The sequence below is a fragment of the Myotis nattereri genome (assembly GCF_964212035.1).
Source record: "Myotis nattereri genome assembly, chromosome: 13".
Taxonomy (NCBI): Eukaryota; Metazoa; Chordata; class Mammalia; order Chiroptera; family Vespertilionidae; genus Myotis; species Myotis nattereri.
In genome coordinates, this window is record NC_138088.1 from 60,004,049 (window position 1) to 60,027,578 (window position 23,530).

Consider the following 23,530-nt stretch of genomic DNA (forward strand, 5'->3'; position numbering starts at 1 on the left):
ATTCTGCTATTTTGCCAAACACTAAAATGATGAATTACCTAAAAAGTCAGGAATGCCACAATATTTCTCACTCCTTTCAATCATTTCAGAGATGACATGGTCTAAAAATATTCTAAAACATTTGAAAGCATTCATGATGTCATTGAAAGATTTCTTAAGTGAATAGTGATTCATGCACATGATGTCGTTTTCTTCAAAAACAATATGTAAATTCAAATCGCGAACCCAAGAGAAGCATCTGGGAGCTGGCTTCAAAGCTGGGGTGGAACTGTGAAGTCCACAATCCCTGCTACCCTCGCTGTGGACGGTTTGTAGTAGCTGTGAATCTAAAATCCACAGGCTGGATGTTACAGAGGCCGAGCAGGCAGAAATGTGTTCAACCAACACAGAATTACTCTGTGGGATTTTAAAATGTACAGCCTCAGGGTCTGAGATGTCGTTTCTGTTTTGATCCTTCCCTGAAAAAGTCACTTCCAACCTGAGTAAGCACCTCCAGGCTCCGAGGCCAAGGGTCCCAGCGTTCTCTCCTCCGGTGCTGGAGACGGAGCGCAGCGTCTGACCAGGCTCCATCCACAGTCTAGGGCCCTGCTGACAGCGCTGCCACCGTGGACTTGGGAGCCCTCACCCGCGGGACCGGCTCCCGGAGGACCCCGTCCACGCAGGCAGCAGATGCCCATCCCAAGGCAACCGGGATCCGGAGGCTCCCGCGGACAGCACCCCGTCTGCCGCCTCTCCATCGCCAGGCGGTCCAGGCCGAGTCTCTTCAGGGCTCGCCTGGAAGGGGCCTTTGGGAAATTCCCCAGATTCCACTCTATTCTCCATGGGCGCCCAGTGCTCCTGCTACTTGATACTCAACACATTCTCCTCGAAATCCACAGAAATACTGAAGTAGGTTGTGTTCTTGGATTTCCCTGAAACCAGTCTCACACACACACACACAAAACAACCCATGTGGAGACGAGCTTTCCTGCCCTTTAAAAACTGTATTGTCTCCTAAGAACTGCCAGAATGGGTAAACTGAGGCAAGACCGTGTGGGTGCGAGACAGACGTTAAGACAGTGGTGCCAGGATTAAATGAGCTTTTATTGTCACATTTAACTGCTGGTCAGTGTACACCGTAGCTCTCAGTATGGCATAAAATAAAATGTATTTCTGAAGGTCAAACATGAACAGAGAGATGGCAATGGCACTTACAGAATTAACTTAGGTTCACCTGGGGCTGGGCCACGGTGGGGAGCTGATAGACCCAACACGCCTGCGAGGTTCCCATCACACGGGGAGGTTTGAGGCCAACGCTTGGAGGGCAGGACCAGGCCCACAAAGCGGACATGAACAGAGGGCGGGCTCCGCGTCTCCCTCAGTCCGCACTGTCTCACTGGGCACCGGAGCCGGAGCCTGGGAGTCAGCTCCCTCCAGACAATGGAACTACTTTCCAACGCTGGGACTTGAAGCCTCCGGACACGACGCCCTCCTTCCTCCTCCAGGCTTTAGTCCAAAGCAAAGGCAGTTACATTCGGAAGCAGCAACTCCGTGGCTGACCTCCTCACGGACGGCGGGTCTGGTCACTCCCAGGCCAGGAGCCTGACAGGCTCAGGATGTCTTCCGTGGTTTCACACATTCTGGGCCAAACTAGGAAACAAGCAGTAATTAAATAAAAACACAGGAGCATCCTGACAGGAAGTCCAACATTCACAATTATCCTCCAAATGGCAGCTTAAAAAAAAGTATGGTTATTCAGACTTAAATCTTTATTCACCACGATTCTCAAACAGCTTATTAAACGTCTTCTCTCCACAAATAAAGCTGACACTGAGATTTGTCAGGCGGGTTAGAGGAGTCATGGCCGTCTGTGCGACGGCTGACCCCGCATCCGGATCCTGTCCATCACAAAGCTCAGCTCGGGGACGGCGCTCCCTTCTGTGGCCACTGCTCGTGCCCTTCATCTAAGACTCCAGAACAGAGACCATAACTGTGGCCAGTGCCACACAGCAGTGACTGTCATTCCACCAAAGAAAATGGGAGTTTCTTTTGTGACGTACTTGTTTGGATGGTTACTTACTGGTAACTAGTACTTCTACGTGTTTTTAAAGGCAACCATTTTAAGTGACCATACGTACCAGGCTCGTGGAAAACAGTTAAACTGAGCCCTCTCTCTGACCTTAGTCATGCAGACAAGAGAAGGTACAATCGGGCTTCTGGGAATTATCACAATTTCTCTTCTAGCAAAGATGAACTTGGCTCATCACAGAAAGAAGCTTCTATCAAGGCTGCCGCTAACTCATTTCCCTTTGAAAAGTGAACTTCAAGGCATGATAGTGCAAGAGGTAAGTTTTGATTTACAGAACATTTATAGACTAATTGTGCTTAGTCTCTGATTTCCAATTTATTTTAAAGAACAGAAACTGTTGACAAGTCTCTCTGCCTGAATTGACCAGTATATCCATGAATCGCACCAGAAGTAGGGCAACTTGATTATCTTAATGATTCTGTCATGACACCTGCCCCCGGCACCCGGGTGAGGCCCTGCCAGTTCTGTGCCCAGGATTCTCTCGGGAGCCCGGTTCTCCCACCCGGTTAGTCCTCACAAAACTCTCTCAATCGTGATTAAGAAAGCAGTGCTGAGTGGAGCTCCTCCTGGGGAGTTAAATCTGGGAGGTCTGAGCGTTCCTGGAGCCCCCGTCGGGATGTGTCGTGGGCCGAGAATCCCTTGAGTGTGAGTATTCGCTGCTGGAGGGCTCTGTCGGGTCAATCAGGTTTTCATAATCACTGTCGTCCGACCCCTCCGCGCTGTCCCCCGTGGCTCTCTGGGAAGGCAGGCCCGCTCCACCTCCGGGGTACTTCAGTCCAGCACTGTTGGGAGCAAAGCTGGAGGAACCCACAGCTTGAGGTCGAGGCATAAAGACACTTGTTTCCGCGCGAGAATGGCTCAAAGTACTTTCTTGATTGTTTGGGTGAAAATCGGAATAAGGGGGTGGGGGGTCAGAGGCCTCGGCATCTGCCAGTGTACTTCCGCCGTCAGCTGCAAACCCGGGGTACGGCGTCCGAGGGCTGAGCGCCGGCTCCAGGCTCTCGGGCGGCCCCTGTCTGCTGACCACAGCCTGCTGCAGCCCTGTGGGAAGAGAAGACACGGTCACTGTCTGTACCTCCCCAGCCTCGCATCCCCGTGCATGACACGGTCAACCTGCAAGTTCTGGAAAACAGCAACAAAGCAGGAAACTGGTTATCACTCTTAGTTGCTTTATGTTTGAATAGTGCTTTAGAATTTACAAAACATCTTTCTACACGTGAATTCATTGAAACTTCAAAAGCAGCTCACTGAGGTACCGTCATCATTAATATTATTGTTCCCATGACCTAGGCCCGTGGTCGGCAAACTGCGGCTCGTAAGCCACATATGGCTCTTTGGCCCCTTGAGTGTGGCTCTTCCACAAAATACCACGTGTGGGCGCGCGTGTACAGTGTGATTGAAACTTCGTGGCCCATGCGCAGAAGTCGGTATTTTGTGGAGGAGCCACACTCAAGGGGCCAAAGAGCCGTATGTGGCTCGCAAGCCACAGTTTGCCGACCACTAAGTCCTAGGCAGAGCACACTGAGTTCAACAGCACGTCCCTTCTGAAAAAGCTCAAAGGAAAGTGGCCTCCACTCCCCTCAGCCTACCTCAGGGCTCAGAGTAGGACTTCTGTAATTTATTGTACATCTGATGTTTAAAACCAGACACTTCCTTGATACCAATTAGTAAAATTAATAGGAAACTCACTTCTTTCTTGTTCCTTTTCGTTTTTCCTCTGAGTGATTTGTCTTCTTAATTTATTCACTTCGGCCTCACAAGATTCAACTACTCGCTCACTCTTCTCTACATCTGCACACACTGCCTGAGGGGAACGGCAACAGAACAGTTAGCGTGCACCTGGCCAACACAGCAGTCATGCCAGGCCGGGGGGAGCCAGGCGTTGTCCCCACGGTCCGGGGGGGCAGTACTTATTTACCGATTTGCTTTCTTAATTTTGTTGAGATGATTATGCTATTTAGGTTATAAATTCTTGAAAAATAAGAGTAAGCTGGGAAAGATCTATGTTTTCTCTGGATTATTCATTTCTATTGAACTGAAAAGAGAATTTTTGATACCAGTCTAGCATACAAAGGATGAACAAAAGACAGGAATGAGATGCTTTCGATTTTTATTTATAATCAATAATCACAAATCAGACAACATAAAAAAGATTCATTTAATAGAAACTATTCATAATTAGGGAGAGCTGAAAAAGGAAATAGGTTTCAGTTAAGACTTAATAAAAGATAACATTTGAGGTCCATCTGTGTAATTAAACATTCACACCAGGGCATGATGGGATGCTGGTGTGTTCAGAGAGGCCTTCTACAGCCGGCAATGAGATGTGTGCCAGCCACTCTGAAGTCCCTGGCCCAGCTGGTATGGCTCAGTGGTTGAGCATCGACCTATGAACCAGGAGGTCACGGTTTGATTGCTGGTCAGGGCACATGCCTGGGAGGTAGAGGCAGCTGATCAATGATTCTCTCTCATCATTGATGTTTCTATTTCTCTCCATCTCCTTTCCTCTCTAAAATCAATAAAAACATATTTTAAAAACAAATAAATAAAAACAGCCTGTTCATGAATTCAGGACAAAAAACTGGTTTTCACTGCACGTTCTCTCCACCGCAGAAATACTAGGAGCGCTGGACAGTAGGCCGGTGGCCAGAGCCTGACTGAGGCCCCCTGCTGCTAGTGCCTGGCCCTAACTGGGACACCAACACTGGAAGCCGCCTGGGACGCCTTCCTGTTTTGGGCCAGGCCGGCCTCGGCTGCTTCCTCTCTCTCTGGGGCTGCCTTCACTCTCCCTCCATCCTGGTCCTTCTTCCCCAGAGCGAGGCGAGGTGTCTCCAGCTCCACCTCCTTCCTCCATGTCCTCAAAGCTCTTTTGTTCTTAGAGTTTTAGAGAAAGTTACTCCTCAGAACGCGTCGGAGGAGATGGAAAGAACATGGGAAAGGGCTGTTGGCACCTGGCTCAGTAGTTGGCCGGTAGGAGCTGTTTCCGTAAGTGTTGGTTGCATGAATACTAGGAATGAACAGGCTCCACGGGGATCCTCCCACTCGATGGAGGCGCTGGGGCCAAGGGTGTGGATGAGAGGGGAGGAGGCAGGGCTGTTCCGAGTTTGGTCTCTACACAGCGTCCAGCTGATGAGACAGCTCTGCTCTCAGCAAGCCTGCCTTAAGCTCGGACACGCATCCCTAGAAGACGCGCTGTTACAGGTGGGTCACAGTCTGAACGCAGCAGCGTGCCGCCATGCCCAGAGCCCCTGCAAGCCACGCGGAGGTGGCCTCCCAGCTGGCATGGCAGCCTCTCCCCTCTGATGCTACTGCAGGAAATGCACGCTGACTTGTGGGCCACGACTCACTTCTCCGGCGGAAGATTAAAAGTTAAAGTAAAATTAAGAGCATTCAGGCAAGACAAGTAAGTAAAACGAGAAGTAACGGTTACCTGCACCTTCTCCTGCAGCGCGTTGTAAACCTGATAGATGGCCCTGATGTCCTTCATGACGCCATCCTTGTCAAAGAAGTCAGTGCTAGAGGACAGGCAGGAGAGATGTCACGGAAAGGACAGCGGCCATGAACCTGAAAGGCGCTCTCCTGCCCTTCTACCTTCATCTGGTCTTAAACGTGAGCTCCCAGGTGACAGTGTCTCAGCCCCAGTGTCACACTACTAGGCTTCCAGAAGAGAAATAAAAAGGAACCCACGTGACTAAGACCATTTAAAAAATAATATGACCACAGCTTAGGATCTCAGAAATACACATACTCTAGCCACACTTTTATATCAATTACAGAAACAACTGTGGCAACTGATTTAAAAAAAAAAAAAAAAAGTAGTCGCCGAAACCGGTTTGGCTCAGTGGATAGAGCATCGGCCTGTGGACTGAAAGGTCCCAGGTTCGATTCCGGTCAAGGGCATGTACCTGGGTTGCGGGCACATCCCTAGTGGGAGGTGTGCAGGAGGCAGCTGATCGATGTTTCTTTCTCATCGATGTTTCTAACTCTCTATCTCTCTCCCTTCCTCTCTGTGAAAAATCAATAAAATATATTTTAAAATAAATAAATAAATAAAAGTAGTGGTAAAAGTGAACTATCTTTTCAGTAAGAATAAAATTTTGATATATAGGGTGACGGTCTACGCAATTGCATCACTGCATGTTTCACATTTCCCCTCAAACCTTTACATCTTCACAAAAGAAAGGAACCCCGTTCACTGGACCAGGCCCTCACCCGTGCTCTTTGATGACTTTGGCGTAACTCTGAGACGTGTTTGGCACTGAAGACACTTTATATTCTTGCTGGCTGGTGTTGCCCAGGTTGGGAATAGCAAGGGAGATCCTTTGATTGTACCTAAGGGAAGATTCGAGAGCGAGCATGTTCAAGGCCCTGTTCGGGCTGAAGAACGGGCCATGGCAACAGGAATCGGAGCCGCACACTGGGGACTCCCGGGCCTCACCAGCACCGGCTTCCACGACAACCTGAGATGCACGAATTAGGGATGGGTCCTTCCCTTAAAGTGGAAACGACTGCAAAGTCCTTGAGGGCAGAGGTCACGTCTTAGATATCTGCATCCCACAGTGACGGACAGGCCCAGAAACACTGCTGAGGAATCCCTGCAACCTTGCAATGGCCCCCTAACCATGCTTCTCCCCGACGCCGATTCAGTGTATCCCACTGCAGGCAAGTCCAGAGAAGCCTTTCTATGCTCACAGCAGACCCATGGCTGTGGGGTCATCTTTTCTTTTTTTTTTAAGACGTTCACAATGCAAAACCCTCGTTAGCCAGTATGGTGGATCAATTTTACAATTCTGTCTGAAATCTATGCTTTACCATTAAAATCAGACTTCCAGAGCAAAAAACTGTATTTCTACATAATGGATATGGAGAAGCAAATGATGACCCATGGCTGTGGGGTCATCTTTTCTTTTTTTTTTAAGACGTTCACAATGCAAAACCCTCGTTAGCCAGTAGGTGGATCAATTTTACAATTCTGTCTGAAATCTATGCTTTACCATTAAAATCAGACTTCCAGAGCAAAAAAACTGTATTTCTACATAATGGATTATGGAGAAGCAAATGATGATTTCCAGCGGTTTATTCCTATAAGCACTTATGCATAATTAATACATCTTGCTAATGCTTTTTGATTCAAAAACAATTTTAATTTATACAACTGACAGAAAAATACCCTCTCTAACTACAAAGAAAACTCACTAGAAGAGAATTATAAAAGCTTTTCTTTACAGATGCTATAAAATGCACATTTCAAAGTCACAGATCTCCATGGCCTGTGCCGACATCTGTCCTGGTGACGTGAGGTGGGGATGCGGCCTTACCTGCGGTTCGGTCTGAAGAGGACGTACTCCAGAGCGTGTGTGGAACTGTTGGCCGTGGAGATGAAGCTGAAGAGGAGGAAGACGAGGTCGGGCACCCCGAGGATGCGGGTGAGCTGCTTGTGGAGGACTTGCTCCCTGTACGACATCTGCTGCTGCGTGTTCCGCCGGAATCTGTACCATCCGATCACTTTCTGCAGTAGAAACAGAAGGAAAGGGTTGAAAGCTGCATGAAATCTTACACATTTAGGTCTGAAGGTATCCACACAGACACCTGCACACAGATGTTCAAAGCAGCTCGACGTGCAATCGCTCAAAGCTGAACCGACCCACTGCCCATCAGCAGGTGAGCGAGCCGTGGGGCAGCCACACACTGGACACCTGCTCAGCAACAAGCCACCAACTGCGCAGACAACACCGACACGTTCCCCAGGAGTCCTGCTGGTGCAAGCAGCCAGACCACAGTGACAATGACAATAAAAGCCTACGCTACAGGACTCTAGTCCTGTAAAACCCCAGAACATGACAACTAACCTCCAGTGACACGGAGCAGCCCCGGCAGCTCAGGGGCTGCCTAGGGAGGGGAGAAGGGACTCGAAAAGGGCCCGGGAGGTCTGGAGTGACACACGTGGTTTCATAGGTATACACACAGATCAAGACCTACCACAGCGTACTCCATACGTGTGTGCAGTTGATTGTACGCAATTATAATTCAATGCAATGCCTTTGAAAGTTTAGCTTTGTCAGCTCTATCGGCTGCCTAAGGGAAGTAAACTGGCATGTTCTGCGGAAGAGTAGTTCTCCCAATGCGCGAGGCGGGACATCCGGCAGACAGGTGACCTACCAGGCCCTGGGAGCCGCTCCAATGCTCCGGGCCCACCCAAACCTGCAGTCAGAACCTCACAGGCCAGTTCCTGAGTTTCTCCTTGTGCTACTCAGGTTTGAAAATCTCTGCTGTCGAGACAATTTAACTCTTCATTAGAAAAATACTCTGCATATAGCTTCTTTCTTTGAATAAACTGGGTGAAATCCTGTTTAAGATGTAAGGTAATTTAAAATTGTCATATTAAAGTAACAGCCCTGGCCGGTTTGGCTCTGTGGGTAAAGCGTTGGCCTGTGGACTGAAAGGTCCCAGGTTCGATTCCAGTCAGGGGCGTGTGCCTTGGTTGCGGGCACATCCCCAGTGGGAGGTGTGCAGGAGGCAGCTGATCGATGTTCCTCTCTCATCGATGTTTATAACTCTCTGTCCCTCTCCTTTCCACTCTGTGAAAGATCAATAAAATATATTAAAAAAAAAAAAAGTAACAGTAAATCTAGATTTGGTTTTGGTGCTTTCACGTAAGGAAGCGAACCAAGCTTCGCTGAGCCCCTGTGCCAGGCCCCAGCTAACGATGTTACAGATGTTTTAATTAATGACCACAGCCACCCTGGGAGGCGAGTAATGCTGTCTCCACTGAGCTCAGACCACGGCAAGGAGCTCCAGGGAACAGCAGCGGCCCTCAGTGGTACGACTGTGCACAAAGCATGGCTTCAGATTATACTAAAGCAATTAATTCTCACATTCTTTAAATAAAAAGAAAACCCAAACATTTCTGAAGCATAAATCTCATAGAGATGTTTTGTCCAAATCACAGAGCTAATGAGTGAAAGCCAAGATCTGCACAACATTAACTTGAAAATCCCCATCAGTCACACAATGGTGGTCATAAAAAAGGGAAAGCAGCTTTCCTTTAAGAAATAAGTGGCTAAGAAAAACTATCAACTGGCCAGAGCCCTAAGGAGGAATCAGACCGCAACCTTTTGGTGCAGGGACAGCGCTCTCACTAACTGAGCCCCTCCCTGGCCGGGGCTGGGTCACATTGTTTCAAATTGCGTTTCCTGATAGCAGTTAAACATCTTTTCATCTCTTTCTTGGCCATTTGTGGATTTCTTTTTTCTTTTGTGAATTTCCTCTTAATAATCTTTACTCATTTCTTTCACTTTAAATTTTGTCATCTGTTAAAAAAAAACAAAAACCTTCCTGGAGCCTTTAATACGGAGTGACCTCGAGAAAGCTGTGCTCCAGTAAGAACTTCACGGGACAAATCTTAGGTGTCGACAGGATAAAGACTCATGATCTGCACTATGAAAACCGACGGGACAGGAGGGAAGGCGTGGCTGAGAGGAAGCCGGACTGGGAGGGCCGGAATGGGAATGCGTGCTCTTGGGCAAGTCACTGGGAAGGGAGAGCGGGCCCAGGAGGCCCAGGGCGGTCTGACTCCCTCTTCCAGGTGGCGGCCGACACTGAGCACCTGCTGAGCCTGTCATCACTCCCAGAGCACCATCCTTTCCTCTGACCTGCCCCGCCCCCTCCCCTTTCCCTCCCCACCACAGAGGCCCTGAGACCGGACTCCTGATGCTCTTCTGCAGACACCGAGGGACCCGGTCCCACGGCCAGGGCTCACCCACAGGCAATCCTCCAGAGGCTTTACTGCAACATGTTTCTAAGCAACGGCAGTCTCTTTCTGTTTAACACACTGAAAACTGTTATTGGTACTTTTTCCTGAGCGAGGGTGTAATCTATTTTTCTGGAATTTATATACCAAGGTAAAAATCATAAAAGTAATGCATGTGTATTAAATATTTACAATCTTTTTTTTAATCACAAAGTGGACAAATCCACCTCGACTCAACTATTATTAATTTTTGGATTATAGTTCATTTCTTCTTCTTCTAATTTTTACATAAAAGAGTCACATTATAAACACCTAAACTTTTTTCTAGTGATATATTGTAAACATTGTCTCACATCTGTAATTTACCTGTAAAATTTACTCAAGGTAACAGAACTCGTCTATACTGACAGCAGTGCATTGCTCATTTACATTTCTTTCTGTTTTAAGCGCGGGTGATGAGATAAGGAGTGATTTCCAAATCGGAATGGGCAACAAATGTAGCCTACCTTTCTCCGGTCTTTAAGAATCCTGTCCAAACTCTCTTCGTTAACTTTGCTTGCGTAGTCATAAAAACTGGTTTTTTTCAAAAGAGAAAACAATATTGTATTAAAATCACATGGTACTGTGACATGGATATGCTTAGCTACATGCGTCCATGGATCATCTAGCCCAATTCTATGCTGGCTATAGAGACAGAATTGCCGTCACTAGGTATAGAAAGAGAAGTCAATCTAAATGTTTTCCTGACAGGAGGTATCGCTGGCATCACAGAATACTCAAGACACTGTCACACCCAAAGGGCATCACTTCCCCAGTGGGAGGTGCGACAGCAACTAAGTATAAACACGTGGGCTGCGACAGCCTTTCCCTGTTTCTAAGAATCGCTTACTTACAAAAACAAAGAATGCAGAAGCTCTTTTCTGAGAAAGGAGGAGGGAAGTGAGCACTTGCTGAATGCCTCACCAGAAACCCCACCGCATGCTTCCTCGTGTTATTTTATTCCATTCTTGCCTCAATGATGGGAGGTGTTAGTTTAGCCCGACAAGTCAACAAGCTTGACTCCCATTCTTGTGGCTACAGATACCGAAGACAAGTGGCTTGCCCCAAATCCCGGCGCTGGGAGTGGAAGAGCTGGGATTTGAAGGCAGGTCTGGCTAGCTTCAAACTGAATGCACCCACCCCTAAAGCAGACCCATCTGCCCAGGGCCCTGTGCTGAGCAGCCACGCACCATGATTTGTGGCTTTCCTACCACGATCGGCCGGGTTTTAGGAATGCCGCCCTTCCCCCCTCCTCCCACCACAAGCCCGGGCCTTATAAGGCAGGAAGGAGTCCAAGGTACAGTGAGAACACCCAACCGGAGTCAGGAGGCTCCGCTCTGGCTCAGGCCGGCTTCTCACTGAGTGACCCTGAGCACGTTACTAACCCTCTATGCCCCTCATTCCCCTTTTTGCAAAGCAGAGTCTGGAGTGGACAGGTGATGTCTAAGGTTGCTTTCAGCTCTAAGAATTCTGAGTCTATGATCGGAGTTGAGTCTTTGCCGACAGTGCTTTGAGGAATTCCTCAGAAGGGCAAGGCCGGGCATGCCTAGCACAGCTCTGGATAGTGAGGGCCACATGGGCACTTTCACGGACCAGACACAGGCACTGCGTGGGCGCGGCCTCAATCATCTTGTCTGCTCTGAGATTCTTCTCAAATGAACCGCTAGCTGCGCATCTTGCTGCCACTCCTCCCTCGGTTCTGTGTAAATCCAGACAGATGAACGACTGGGCTCCTGCGAGACCTCGTCCTCAAGTAGCCATCGTGCATGAAGACAGAACTCTGAAATAGTGAGGGTAGGGGTGTGTGTGTGTGTGTGTGTGTGTGTGTGTGTGTCACAATACACTCCCCAGGGGCTGGGGTGCAGGGCTGGTGCCTGCCAGCTGAGAATGAGCGGGGTCGGAGGAGGCTGCAGGGAACACACGGCAGGACAGCAGCTGCAAGGAGCTGGCATGTGTTTGGAGAAGAAAGTGCTGCCCTGGCTGGTTGGCTCAGTAGACAGAGCGTCGGCCTTCGGACTGAGGGGTCCCAGGTTCGATTCCAGTCAAGGGCACATCCTGGGTTGCAGGCTCAATCTTAGTAGAGGGGGGCAGCCAATCAATGATTCTCTCTCATCATTGATGTGTCTCTCTCCCTTCCTCTCTGAAGTCAATATATATATACGTACATTTTTTAAGAAGGAAGTGCTGACCAGGAAGCCCGCACTGAACAGTGGGAGCAGCACTGCCTGCTTCCGGGAAGGCCGAGGACAGGCCTGGGGAATTTTAAGAAACGGAGATATCCTCCTCAGACAGCCTCAGCAGGAGGGTCTGGGCTCAGGAAGGAGGCAGAGGCCTGGGTGGGGTTTGGGGAGCTGAAGGCGGGTGTGGAAATACTGGCCGTTTTCTCCCTCCCCTTCCCCCTCTCCTCCCCTAACCCCTCCTTCTCTCGTATCTGTCATTTGCCATCTCCCTTCTGAACGTCTCTCCTCCCATTTTTTTCTCTTTCAGTTGATCATAATATGCAGCTGGTGGATAGCAACTTAAATAAACACCAAAAGGAAGTCTTATGTTTTCTCTGGCTACTGAACCGTTTTTATTACTCTTAAAAACACCTTTCAATCACTGCACCTGTAGGTGGTCCCAAAGAGCTTCCTTCCCTGTTGAAGAGCCCCTCAGGGAGGCTGGTGGGAAGCGTCCATTCTCAATCCCCGAGGCCAGGCTTGGCATTTGGCGCAAGGACAGGCAGTACGCAAGGTCTCCCCCTCTCCTCCCCTGACCTAACAGTGCCATACACGCTGGCATCAACAAATAGGTGAACTTGGAGGCCCTCAGTCATACTTGGGACTTTCTAGCCATTATCAGCTATAGGCATACACTCACTCGTTTTTAATCAATTCATCTTTTAGTAAGAGCTAAAAGCTACCAAGAAGGGTGTGGCTTACCTAAAAAGCTTTGAACAAGGCTGATGGTTATGGATTTCTGTAATCAGAAAGAGAAAATACATCTTAGTTAATCATATAAAATAGCCCAGAAAATACACACACACACACGCGCGCGCGCACACACACACACACATATAGTAGTTGTTGAAAATCTCAGACAATAAAAAGACGGCTCCATTGGCTGAACTCTGTCCTGTGCACCGAAAAGGTGGTGGATTCGATTCCCGGTCAGGGCACATACCTAGGTTGCAGGTTTGATCCCCTGTCAGAGAGGCAACCAATCAATGTTTCTCTCTCTTCCCTTCCTCTCTAAAATCAATGGAAAAATGTTCTTGGGTGAGGACTAAAATAATAATATAAATGAGTGAGAGAGTTTTCCTCGTTCCAACAGGTGCAGTGTGCACACGGGGAAGCACTGTATCTCCTCAGCATTTCCACTCAGAGACACCTTCTCAGAACCACGTGCACGGAGAACAGCAGCCGTTCCCATCTGTCTGCGTGATGCGCATGCATCTGAGAGCTCGCACTCAGGAGCGGGCAGCCAGGCCCTTACTCGGTCTTACCTGGGTACAGCACTGGGGGCAGGAGCCACCGACTGGGTAAGAGCTGTGAGGACAGCCTGGGGAGAGGGCCTGCACCACTGCCCATCAATGACCTGCTAGCTCACAACAACGTGGGCCTGTGTTCTGAAGGGAAGGGAGGAAACTCTGGAAGTCTCTTAACCCTTCCAAAGATGGCCAGCACCAAGGGAAACCGCTATTTACCAGGCAGATCTGAAAAGAGGGCGGTGACTAACCAGAGGGAACAACTTCTTCCAGCTCATCAGGGGGCTCGGGTCTGGTTTGCTTTATGAGACATGAGACCAATTAGCATTCCATTCTGCTAATAGCGTTCTCCTTACAGCGACTCTTTACCTTCAATGTCACAGCCCAGACTTACAGGCTGCAATTTTCACTCAATTAAAAGGGAACCACAACCCTCAACGACGTGGCTAGTAACCCTGTCCTGGTCCGACTGCCAAAACACAGGCGCAGACGCAATGCTCCCTCAGGGGAGAGGAGCTCATTTGCTCAGTTGACACAGCGATACAAATAAGAAACCTCATCCAGAAACGTGCCCTCTTTTATCGCCAAAATGATACTGTGTACCTTCCCAAGGTATTTCAGAGATACTTTTAGTAATTAGGATGTGAAACATCTGTAGCAAAAATGTTACCTCAGGGAGAAGGGGAAAAAAACACACATCTTCAATTTGACAGGAAAGAATATTTTGTTTAAGAAAACGCTAGAGTAAATGCTGAGCTCCGAGTCCACGCCTGTCACCAGTCCTCCCAGCGGACGTCTTCCACGATTTGCAGCCTGGATCAGAAGCACCCTGAAGACATGCTCTAGACCCCGCGTGGCATTTCCTCAAGAAGTGAAATACAGCTTTCCCGGGGAAGACTTTGTGCAACACCTAACCAAGCACACCGCGGAGAAACGGGGAGGTGGTCTCCAACAGGTGAAGCTGCCCATCGGAATGGAGTAGGTGGGCACATTAGCTGGGGGCAGACCTTTGGCAGGGCAGCCTCACCGGGACCGTAGACTTCCCTACGCCGCCAGAGCATCCACATGGCAGATTCCTCGTCATGTGTGTACGGCGTCTCGGCACACACGTCCCCACAATCCCCCCGGGAGGTGCTGCTCTTCTTGCTGGTCTTCCTGTCTCTGCCCCGCATCTCCCACTTTCCTCTCCATTCTTCCCGGTGACTGCCACGACACCAGCTCACTAACTCGGGGCGCTCTGCTGCTGTCTGGGATGGCTCTGCTTCAAGTGAGCTGGCGAAGCTTAAAATGAATATGTATTCAAGACAAGACAGGCACTTCGTGTGCAAAATGTGATATTCTATATAAAGTCCCCTTATTGTATAGAGACAGGTAAAGGTGTCTGTGCATGAATTCACACATTTTCAACAAATAATGTATTTGGCCAATTTATTTTACTTCAAGGATCTAATTCTGGAGGTTAAGTTATGCCAGGACAGTTCTTCACACTATTGCTGTGGAAACTACTTCGCTTCATGTCAGTCCAGGTTTTCCACTGGTTTACATTGATTTTCTAACTAGAGGCCCGGTGCACAAAATTCATGCACTCGGTTGGGGGGATCCCTCAGCCCGGCCTGTGCCCTCTCCCAGTCCAGGAGCTGTCAGTTGGACAACTTTAGCGCTGCTGCGGAGGGGGAGAGGCTCCCGCCACCGCCACTGCACTCACCAGCCATGAGCCCGGCTTCTGGCTGAGTGGCGCTCCCCCTGTGGGAGCACACTGGCCACTAGGGGGCAGCTCCTGCATTGAGCGTCTGCTCCCTGGTGGTCAATGCACATCATAGCAACCAGTCGTTACGCTGTTTGGTTGATTTGCATATTAGCCTCTTATCATATAGGATATGGATTTTATCCATTCATTTTAAAAGTACAGTTGACATACAGTATTACATCAGTTTCATGTTTACAACATAATGATTCAACTTTTATATACTTTACAAGTAAAGTGATCACAACAAGTTTAGTAACCATCTGTCCCAGCAAAGTTATTACGATATGAATGAGTCTATTCCCTATGCTGTACGTTACATCCCCACAACTTATTTTATAACTGGAGGTTTGTACTTCCGAATCCCCTTTTCTGCCCACCCCTCCACCCTCCTCTCTGGCATTCATCATTTTTCCCTGTGTCTATGAATCTGTTTCTAGTTTTTGTCTGTTTGTATTTGTCTTTCTCTGACTTTTTTCACTTTACATAATACTCTCTAGTCTAGATCCAAAGATTTCACTCTTTTTATGGCTGTGTAATACTCCATTTTACATATGTACATCTCTAAGATCAATTAAAAAAGATAATAACTTATTCAAATAAATAGGTAAATATAAACAGCTAGAATATTAATCAGAAATGCTATTTTTGTCATCAGGCTGGATAAGAGAGCTCTTTCTCATATGGTTTGCTGTCAGTTAACTAAATCTGGCATTTTAACCTTTATCTATCAAATTAATTTTGAAATTCAAGTGCAAACAATAAATAATTGCACAGATGTCCAATAAAACCAAATTCTCCACTACAGGATTTTAAAGAACTAAGCAAAACAAACAAGGACAAAACCTCAATGACAGAACAGCTATACCCGTACACCGCACATCTTTATTTAGCAGTCGATGCTGTGGAGCAGGTTTTATAGTTTTGGTCCTATCAAACCATAGGAGAGAGTTCAGCCTCTTCCCCCCCCAATCCAACCCTACATCAATCCTCACCCTGGCCCCCCATCCATGTACCAGGCTATCAGAACAGGCTTGAAATTAATGACTTACCCCAATAGGACCTGACCTTCCAGCAGAATTTCAAACTTTCATCTGCACACCCACTGCATTTTGGTCACAGACACAGGCCAGGGCCCCTGTGTGTTTTATGACCACCTTTCTGTGTTCCTCTGAATGCACACCCTGACCCTGAGTTTGCCTCCTGCATGATGTCTTCCCTGATTTCACCCACTAGCAGTTTCCCCCTCTAATCTATGGGATGGCCTTGGCTCCTTTCTTACAGCACTCATCTTGTGCTGCTGGCACTTCTGTGACTTGCCTCATCCTCCCACACTCCTGGGAGGCAGAAATGCATCTGGATGCTCCTCACACTGCCTGGCACATGCCTTACACTTCAGTGAACATTGGCTGCACAGATGAATAAAATGCCTCTTGCTTTTTCTCTGGGTGTCAGGATATGCTGTTTGATGATACTGACGTGCAGCTAAAAAAACTGAGTCAGTGCATCTATAAATACTCAGTCTTCCCCAAAAATCTCCCCAAACTGACAAAGGCTGTACAACTCGCTAAATTCTACAATTTGCTAAATAAGTGTGAACAACTATGCCAGACCCTTCAGAAAGGCCCTGCATAACACACCCTTTATTATAGGGGGTGATGATGACAATGGGGACACCCTAATTTGCAAATCTGAGGTTCTCAGCGGTTTTGGAGAGACTATCAAGTGCAACAGCACACAGAATCCAAAGTCGGGTCAGGTAGTGGGTAAGGGACAGCGTATAGAATACCTGCACCTACAGCGAGCCACTGTATCCTTACGCTGACCTATGCAAACATTTCACATCATTTATTAGTGCAAATAATTGGCATTGTAATTACAGTGGCTATCTATGACTTTTCTAATCTTTAGATTAAAATCAGTCAAGGGCCAAAGAACAGACTAACCGTACATATACAGAGAGTGTTTCTGAGGTCGGTATAACTCACTCACCAATGACTTGCAGGAACTCTGTGTTGCTGATTTGGGAGTCACTGATGCTAAAGGTTTCCTCTTGTCTCACCTCTCCCAGCAAAAATCCTTCCTAAATGTAATAAAGAAAATAGTTGCACACTAAAAATTAAGACGGTCGGTTTTTACTGGAATTAAGAGAAATTTAGGACATAGTAATTTTTAACAATAATCCAAATAAGCTTGGCATGCAAACCACTATTCTATAAACCAACAAGTAAGACTAGAGAAATCTGAGATATACCTAATAACTGGATTGTTGAAAAAAGGATTCCATACAAGATGAAATATATTTCAACCCCTTCAAGTCTTCCCTGTTTCTCTAAAGTAAAAATTAGTAGAGAGAATTCATCACCTAAATCCTATCAAGTAGCATCACCAGTGTCGGCAGTGGGTGGAGGTGGGTGGGTGGAGGGCATAGGGGGATAAAAGCTTGTTTTCTTGAAACAGACTACAGCTCATTTCATTGCATTGCATGGAAAACACTGCTACTGAGAGAAGGATAAAGACGTTGACACAATGCACAACTAAGTGCTCTTTAGCTGGCGTGGGAAATTAGGGTCTCAGCAAATCTTATCGTTCGCATGCAAGTGCTGCTTTGATAAATGCCGAGGCTGGGCTATGCTCACCTTTGGAGCACACACACCACCATAACAATTCTGGATTATTCGGCACCTAACCTGCTGTTGGAGTACTTTCTATACTTTTAAATGATTGAAAAAATATTAAAATGGAGCCCTGGCTGGTGTGGCTCAGTGGGTTGGAGCGTTGTCCTGTGCACCAAAGGGTCTTGGGTTGGATTCTGGGTCAGGGAACACACCGGGTTTGCGGGTTCAATCCCCAGTCGGGGTTTGTACAGTCCAACTGCATATGGGAGGCAGCCAATTAATGTATTTCATGATGTGAAAATTATATGAAATTCAAATTTCAGTGTCCATAAAATTTATTGGAAACAGTCACCCTAATTTATCTATTGTCTATAGCTGCTTTCTTTCTCTTGCAACAGCAGGGTGGAGTAACTGCCACAGACCACATGGCTCCCAACAAAGTTCTTTGCCTGGACGAAACAAGAATGTGCTACCAAAGCAAATTCTTGGTTCTTCAACTTTAAAATACATAAAATTGAAACAACTCTATTCCACACATATAACTGTGGCAAGGTTAACGTAGGCAAGTATGGTCATATCCAACACAGCTGCAAACTACTGCCATTGGTGAACACTTCTGTTTAGCCGCCAGACTTGGCGCCGTGTAGATATTAAGGAGATGTCTCTTGAATTGAATTAGTAACAATCCGGGTAACGTGGCCATCTCACTGCGTTTGTAGAAAAAAGTACCCACTTTTCAACAGGTAGCTGCTGATTCTTACCATAATCTTGTCCTACACATCAACTGTGACATCGCTAGGCACTCCGCAAATCAGAGTTCATTGAAACCATCTGTAACACGTCCACGGACACTAGGCGTGTCACAAACCACCTACACGCGGGGCTGCATTACAGGAGTAACTCGCTGGCTGCAGTACCAAAAGCCTCATGCAATGCAATGAATTGTATTGTGTTTCAAGAAAACAAGCTTTTATCCCCCTGCCCGGAGGCATGCGCGGCCTCCGGACAGACCCAGGTCGTGTGTGTTCTTATCATTAACCTCTCCCACCAGCGCTGGAGAGATGAGAGGCACCTTCATTTACTGCCATCCAACTGACTAATGGGATCGCCTCTCTAGAAGTTGTTATTAATGGAGGCGAAGACTGCTGACATCCAACCAAACCCAGTTCCTTCTGCAGAGTCGCATTCTGCTTTGTAATGACAAGCAAACCGCCCCCCCCCCCCGCCCCGCCCCGCGCACACACTTATTTACTGACGTTGAACAATGCACTCTTGGCATCTTTTCAAATAGCCCCCCAGTGGGGTGGGCAGACCGAAACACATTCTGAAAGATTCAAATGATCTAGTTCCACAAAGAACTTCCATTCCGAGGTCAGTGACATGAAAAGACAACCCGGGGAATGAAGGCGCGGGAGGCGCCGGGCCCCGTTCGCTCCGCGCGTCCGCGCTCCCTCCCCGCCGGCCTGTCACTTCCCCATTTCACCGCGGCTCGGTTCCGGGGCTCGGAACACCTGCCAGGAACCCAACTCGCAACTTCCAGGCGAGGAGACCCGCCGCCGAGCCCTGCCGTTCGCATCCCCCATGGTCCACGGAGGAGGAAGCGCGCGATCTCATCGAACCCGTGTGAGGAGTGACAGCCACGGCTGCCCGGCTCGCTCCCCGTGACCCCCCGCGAGACCAGCCGGACACCCAGGGAGGGGCAGACGCCCGGCTCCCGCGGAGCGACCTCTGACACCGCCGGCGGCCGGCCGGGCCAGCTCCGCCAAACCGGTGAGCGCGGCCTCCGGGCGGCCGGGCGGCGGAAGGCCCTGAGCCAGGGGGCCCAGCCCGGGGGCACAGGAGCCTGGGCAGCAGGACTCGCCCGGGGCGGGAGCGGCCCGGGTCCCCAGCGCCTCGGGCCGGCCCGGGAGCCGGGGGGACGAACCGCAGGTGGTCCCGGCTCGGTCCCAGCGGCCAGGGCGGCGGGCCCGGCACCTACGTGGTCGGCGTTGCTGTTGGCGCTGTGGAAACACACAGCGCTGAAGGTGTAGCCCGAAATGGAAGCCGCCATGATGGAAATCTCCAGTTCCCCCCATCATGCCCCGCGGAGGGCACGCAGCCTTCCGGCCGGCCCCGCCCCGGAGCATCCTGGGAAATGAAGTCTTCGCAGATGAGGCCGGAGGCCGGAGCGCCCAGGCGGGAGGGGTGATGAGTGCAAGTTTACGGGATCAGAACGAACGACGCCCCCGCACCGTGTCACCCGTGGGTCTCGCGCCCAGCACACCCCAGACATCGCCTCTTCTGCAGAGCCCTTGATGGTTGCGCAAAACAGTATTTTTTTTTTTTTTTTTTTTTTTTTGCAAATAGAATGATGAGTGTTCAAGTCCAACATCTGTCATGCTCAAGGATGGATGCAAGGAGGTGATTCAGGCAGTTGCGTTGTTTGGGGTTAGATATCGAAGTAACATGATGCGACTTCAATCTCCATATGACCTTTCTGGCTGCCATGTCAAGAATATAGTGCCAGGGGAGGTATTCCGGTAACCCAGAGCCGGGATGGCCATGGCTTGGTGGTGGTAGAAGTAAAATGGTGGTAGCAGGGGAGGTGGTAAGAAGCAATTGGATTCTGGGTACAAGGGAACACAAATTTAATGAAATATAATGGAAAGAGGATGAAAGCAACAAATAACAAAAGAAGTGAAAATAAACTATAACAGAGCTAAGCAAAGAAACTCAGGGAAGGAACTCACCTTTCTAATCATTATTCTTCAATTTATTCCATCTTTCTGGTTGGAAACTAGGCTCTTGATCTCCCACAAAACTCTTTCCACACTCTGTCCAAGCAAACCGAACTGTTTTCTGGAAGTTGGGCGGGAAACCCTTGGAATCGTTCTTGACACCCCACTTGGATCAGTCAGCAGTCTTCAAAATGTATCCAAACAACCGGCTCCAGTGAGCTGTGAGCCTGAGCGGCCCAAAGAAGACAGTGCGGTGGTGACAGGATTGAAAAATGTCCCTGAGCCCAGAGACCAGGAGGAGACCGGGAGGAGACCGGGAGGAGCTGTGGGGAGGGGGAGGGAAGGACAAGAATGATGGTAGGATGGCCAGGAACCAGGGGGATAGAGAGCACAGGGAAAAGGGGGTTCAGAGGGATAGGGGGTGTGAGGGAAGGCCATGCAAGACAGTTCAGTTTTGAACAGGTTGAGCTGAACGTAACAAGGGGCACCTAGGCAACTGTTCTAGAAGTCCGTAGCTGAGGGTAGGGGGTGGGAGTTACTAACAGTAAGGATAGCTAACTTTACACTATATAGACTTATTTAATCTTGCTAACAATCCTCTAAAGGAGGATTAAAAAAAATTTTTTTTAAGTATGTTTTTATAGCCCTAACCGGTTTGGCTCAGTGGCTAGAGCGTCGGCCTTCGGACTCAGGGGTCCCGTGTTCGATTCCAGTCAAGCGCATGTGCCTTGGTTTTGAGCACGTGCCCGGTGGGGGGTGTGCAGGAGGCAGCTGGTCGGTGTGTCTCTCGCATCGATGTTTCTAACTCTCTATCCCTCTCCCTTCCTCTCTGTAAAAAAATCAATAAAATATATTTAAAAAATAAATAAAAAAGTATGTTTTTATTGAGTTTTTTTTAAAGACAGGAAGGGAGGATAGATAGAAACATTGATGAGAATGGCTGCCTCCTACATGCCCCCTACTGGGGATCAAACCTGCAACCCAGGCATGTGCCCTGACTGGGAATCAGCCCTGTGACCTCTTGGTTCAAGGGTCCATGCTCAACCTCTGAGCCACACTGGCCAGACTGAAGGAGACCCATTTTAAACTCCATCTTATGGTTGAAGAAACTGAGGTAGCATTTATTGAGCATTTATACATCAGGCATGTAGGATTTTACAGAAAGTATTTCCTTTAATCTCTATAGCTGCCCTATGCCATGGGCACTATTATTATCCTTGTTGTAGGATGGGCAATCTGAGGCCCTGAGAAGTTAAGAAACTTGCCCATAGTCACACATGATAAGGCGAAGGCTCAAATCCTGGCAGTCCAACTGGAGCTGGGTGCCTAGCTCCCCTTTTTAAAAGGTTCACATAAGAGCAGGTGGTGCTGAGGGGCTTTGAAAAGGGATGTGCTAGGCTGTGTTGACCCCTATAGATCAATCAAGAGAGGTAAAGCCTGGCCAGCTGGTGTGGCTCAGTGGTTGAGCGTCAACCTATGAACCAGGAGACCAAGGTTTGATTCCCGGTCGGGGCACATGCCTGGGTCGTGGGCTTGCTTCCCAATAGGGGCGTGCAGGAGGCAGCCGATCCATGATTCTCTATCATCATTGATGCTTCTATCTCTCTCTCCCTCTCCCTGCCTCTCTGAAGTCAATAAAATAATTTTGGAAAACAAAAAAAAAATTGGGGAAAAAACAAAAAAGAGAGAGAAAGAGGTAAAGCCTGGAACTTGGCCCTTAGCTTGTCAACGAGGAAGCCGTTGAGAATTGTTGGGAGCCAGCGTCAGAGCTGTTGTGGGTGAGCAGGGGGTCATGCTGCAGGGCTCGGTGGAGGGAGAGACAGACAGGCGGACCTAGGGCACTCTCAGAACCTCCCTCCTGCCCCATGGAATAGGCGGGGGGTGGGGGTGGGGGGCACTCTCAGAACCTCCTTCCTGCCCCATGGAATAGGCGGGGGGTGGGGGTGGGGGGCACTCTCAGAACCTCCCTCCTGCCCCATGGAATAGGCGGGGGGTGGGGGTGGGGGGCACTCTCAGAACCTCCCTCCTGCCCCATGGAATAGGCGGGGGGTGGGGGTGGGGGGCACTCTCAGAACCTCCTTCCTGCCCCATGGAACAGGCGGGGGGGGGGGGCACTCTCAGAACCTCCCTCCTGCCCCAGAGAACAGGCGGGGGGGGGGGCGGGGGGGGCGCTGTGTTCCTTGGCACGTTCCAGCTTCTCCCTGGTGATGGGCAGCCCTGCTGGGACTAAGCTTCTCCACCTCCCACCAAGAATCGCCGTTGCCCGGGGTGATCAGAGGTGGTGTCCTCACAGCCTTCAGGCCTAAACAGCCAGAGTAATCCTGGGGCCAGAGAAGCGACTCGATAAACGGTGGCTTTTTCCAGGGCTGCATACCAACAGTGTTTACAGCATTCACCACACACAGCAAAGACAGCCTCAGTGCTGGGAAGACATCAGACTGCAGGTGGCCGGATCTTTCATGGCTCTCTCTTAATTATAACCTAGAACTGTCTAAGACCGGCTCAGTCACATTCAAGCCTGCTTTCTCTGGCATCTAGGGTCTCGAGAAGATGAAAACAACCATTCGCCCGGGCAGCACTCATTGGCGCTGGCACCCGGCGGTTTTATTTCTCTGTAATGAGGCTACTTACGCTCTTCGGTGGGTTCTTGAATCAGTACGCACACGGCCTCCCTTCTGCCTCCTCCCCGGATTCTGTCCCTGGTGGTTGCCTGAAGATCTGCGAACGCCTCTTCTTGGAGAAGAGGCACTTTCTTCCTAACTGGGGTTTCTGGGAGCTGGAAAGGCAACCGCTGGGGTTGTTTACCTCGAAGGACTGGGTCTGCAGAGTCAACAGAAACGTGTCCTAGGAAACATTCCTCTCGGTGGGAAGCAGCCTTGCCAGGGGCCTTTGAGATCCTTGCCTGGGACGCAGAACTGCCAGCATTTCATTGCTGCTACACGCCCCCACCACCCCCAGGCCTTCCGCGGCTAAGCTCTCTTGCATTACACGGCACAGGCACAACCAGACCAAGAGGCCGAGGAATTTCAGGTTCACTGGTTGGGAGCAATCTCGTAGAACGGTCACCATCCATTTAGGGCGAGGTACAGGAGGGGAAACTGAGGCACCCGGAGGTGAGGAGTCTTGGA

The 23,530-nt window shown here is 49.1% G+C and overlaps 1 protein-coding gene and 1 long non-coding RNA gene across 3 annotated transcripts; both read right to left on the minus strand.

Moving 5' to 3' along the window:
- Positions 1–1,063: 1,063 nt before the first annotated feature.
- ABRAXAS2 (abraxas 2, BRISC complex subunit) lies at positions 1,064–19,935 on the minus strand. Of its 2 annotated transcripts, XR_013996730.1 has the most exons (10): positions 19,664–19,935; positions 17,060–17,150; positions 12,779–12,815; positions 10,325–10,391; positions 7,387–7,577; positions 6,281–6,400; positions 5,499–5,583; positions 3,758–3,872; positions 1,582–3,109; positions 1,066–1,395 (listed from the first exon to the last, which is right to left on the minus strand). XR_013996730.1 is itself a non-coding variant. In XM_081104514.1 (9 exons), the coding sequence occupies exons 1-9, from the start codon at positions 19,733–19,735 to the stop codon at positions 2,643–2,645; spliced, it is 1,245 nt and encodes a 414-aa protein (XP_080960640.1). In that variant the 5' UTR covers positions 19,736–19,935; the 3' UTR covers positions 1,064–2,642. The 2 variants fall into 2 exon arrangements, 1 of the variants encoding a protein (XP_080960640.1); XM_081104514.1 differs by having other exon boundaries at positions 1,064–3,109.
- An 88-nt stretch (positions 19,936–20,023) lies between these two features.
- LOC308528747 lies at positions 20,024–23,355 on the minus strand. Its single transcript, XR_013996731.1, has 3 exons — positions 23,034–23,355; positions 20,415–20,725; positions 20,024–20,290 (listed from the first exon to the last, which is right to left on the minus strand). It is a non-coding gene; the product is annotated as an uncharacterized lncRNA (long non-coding RNA).
- Between the last annotated feature and the right edge of the window lie 175 nt (positions 23,356–23,530).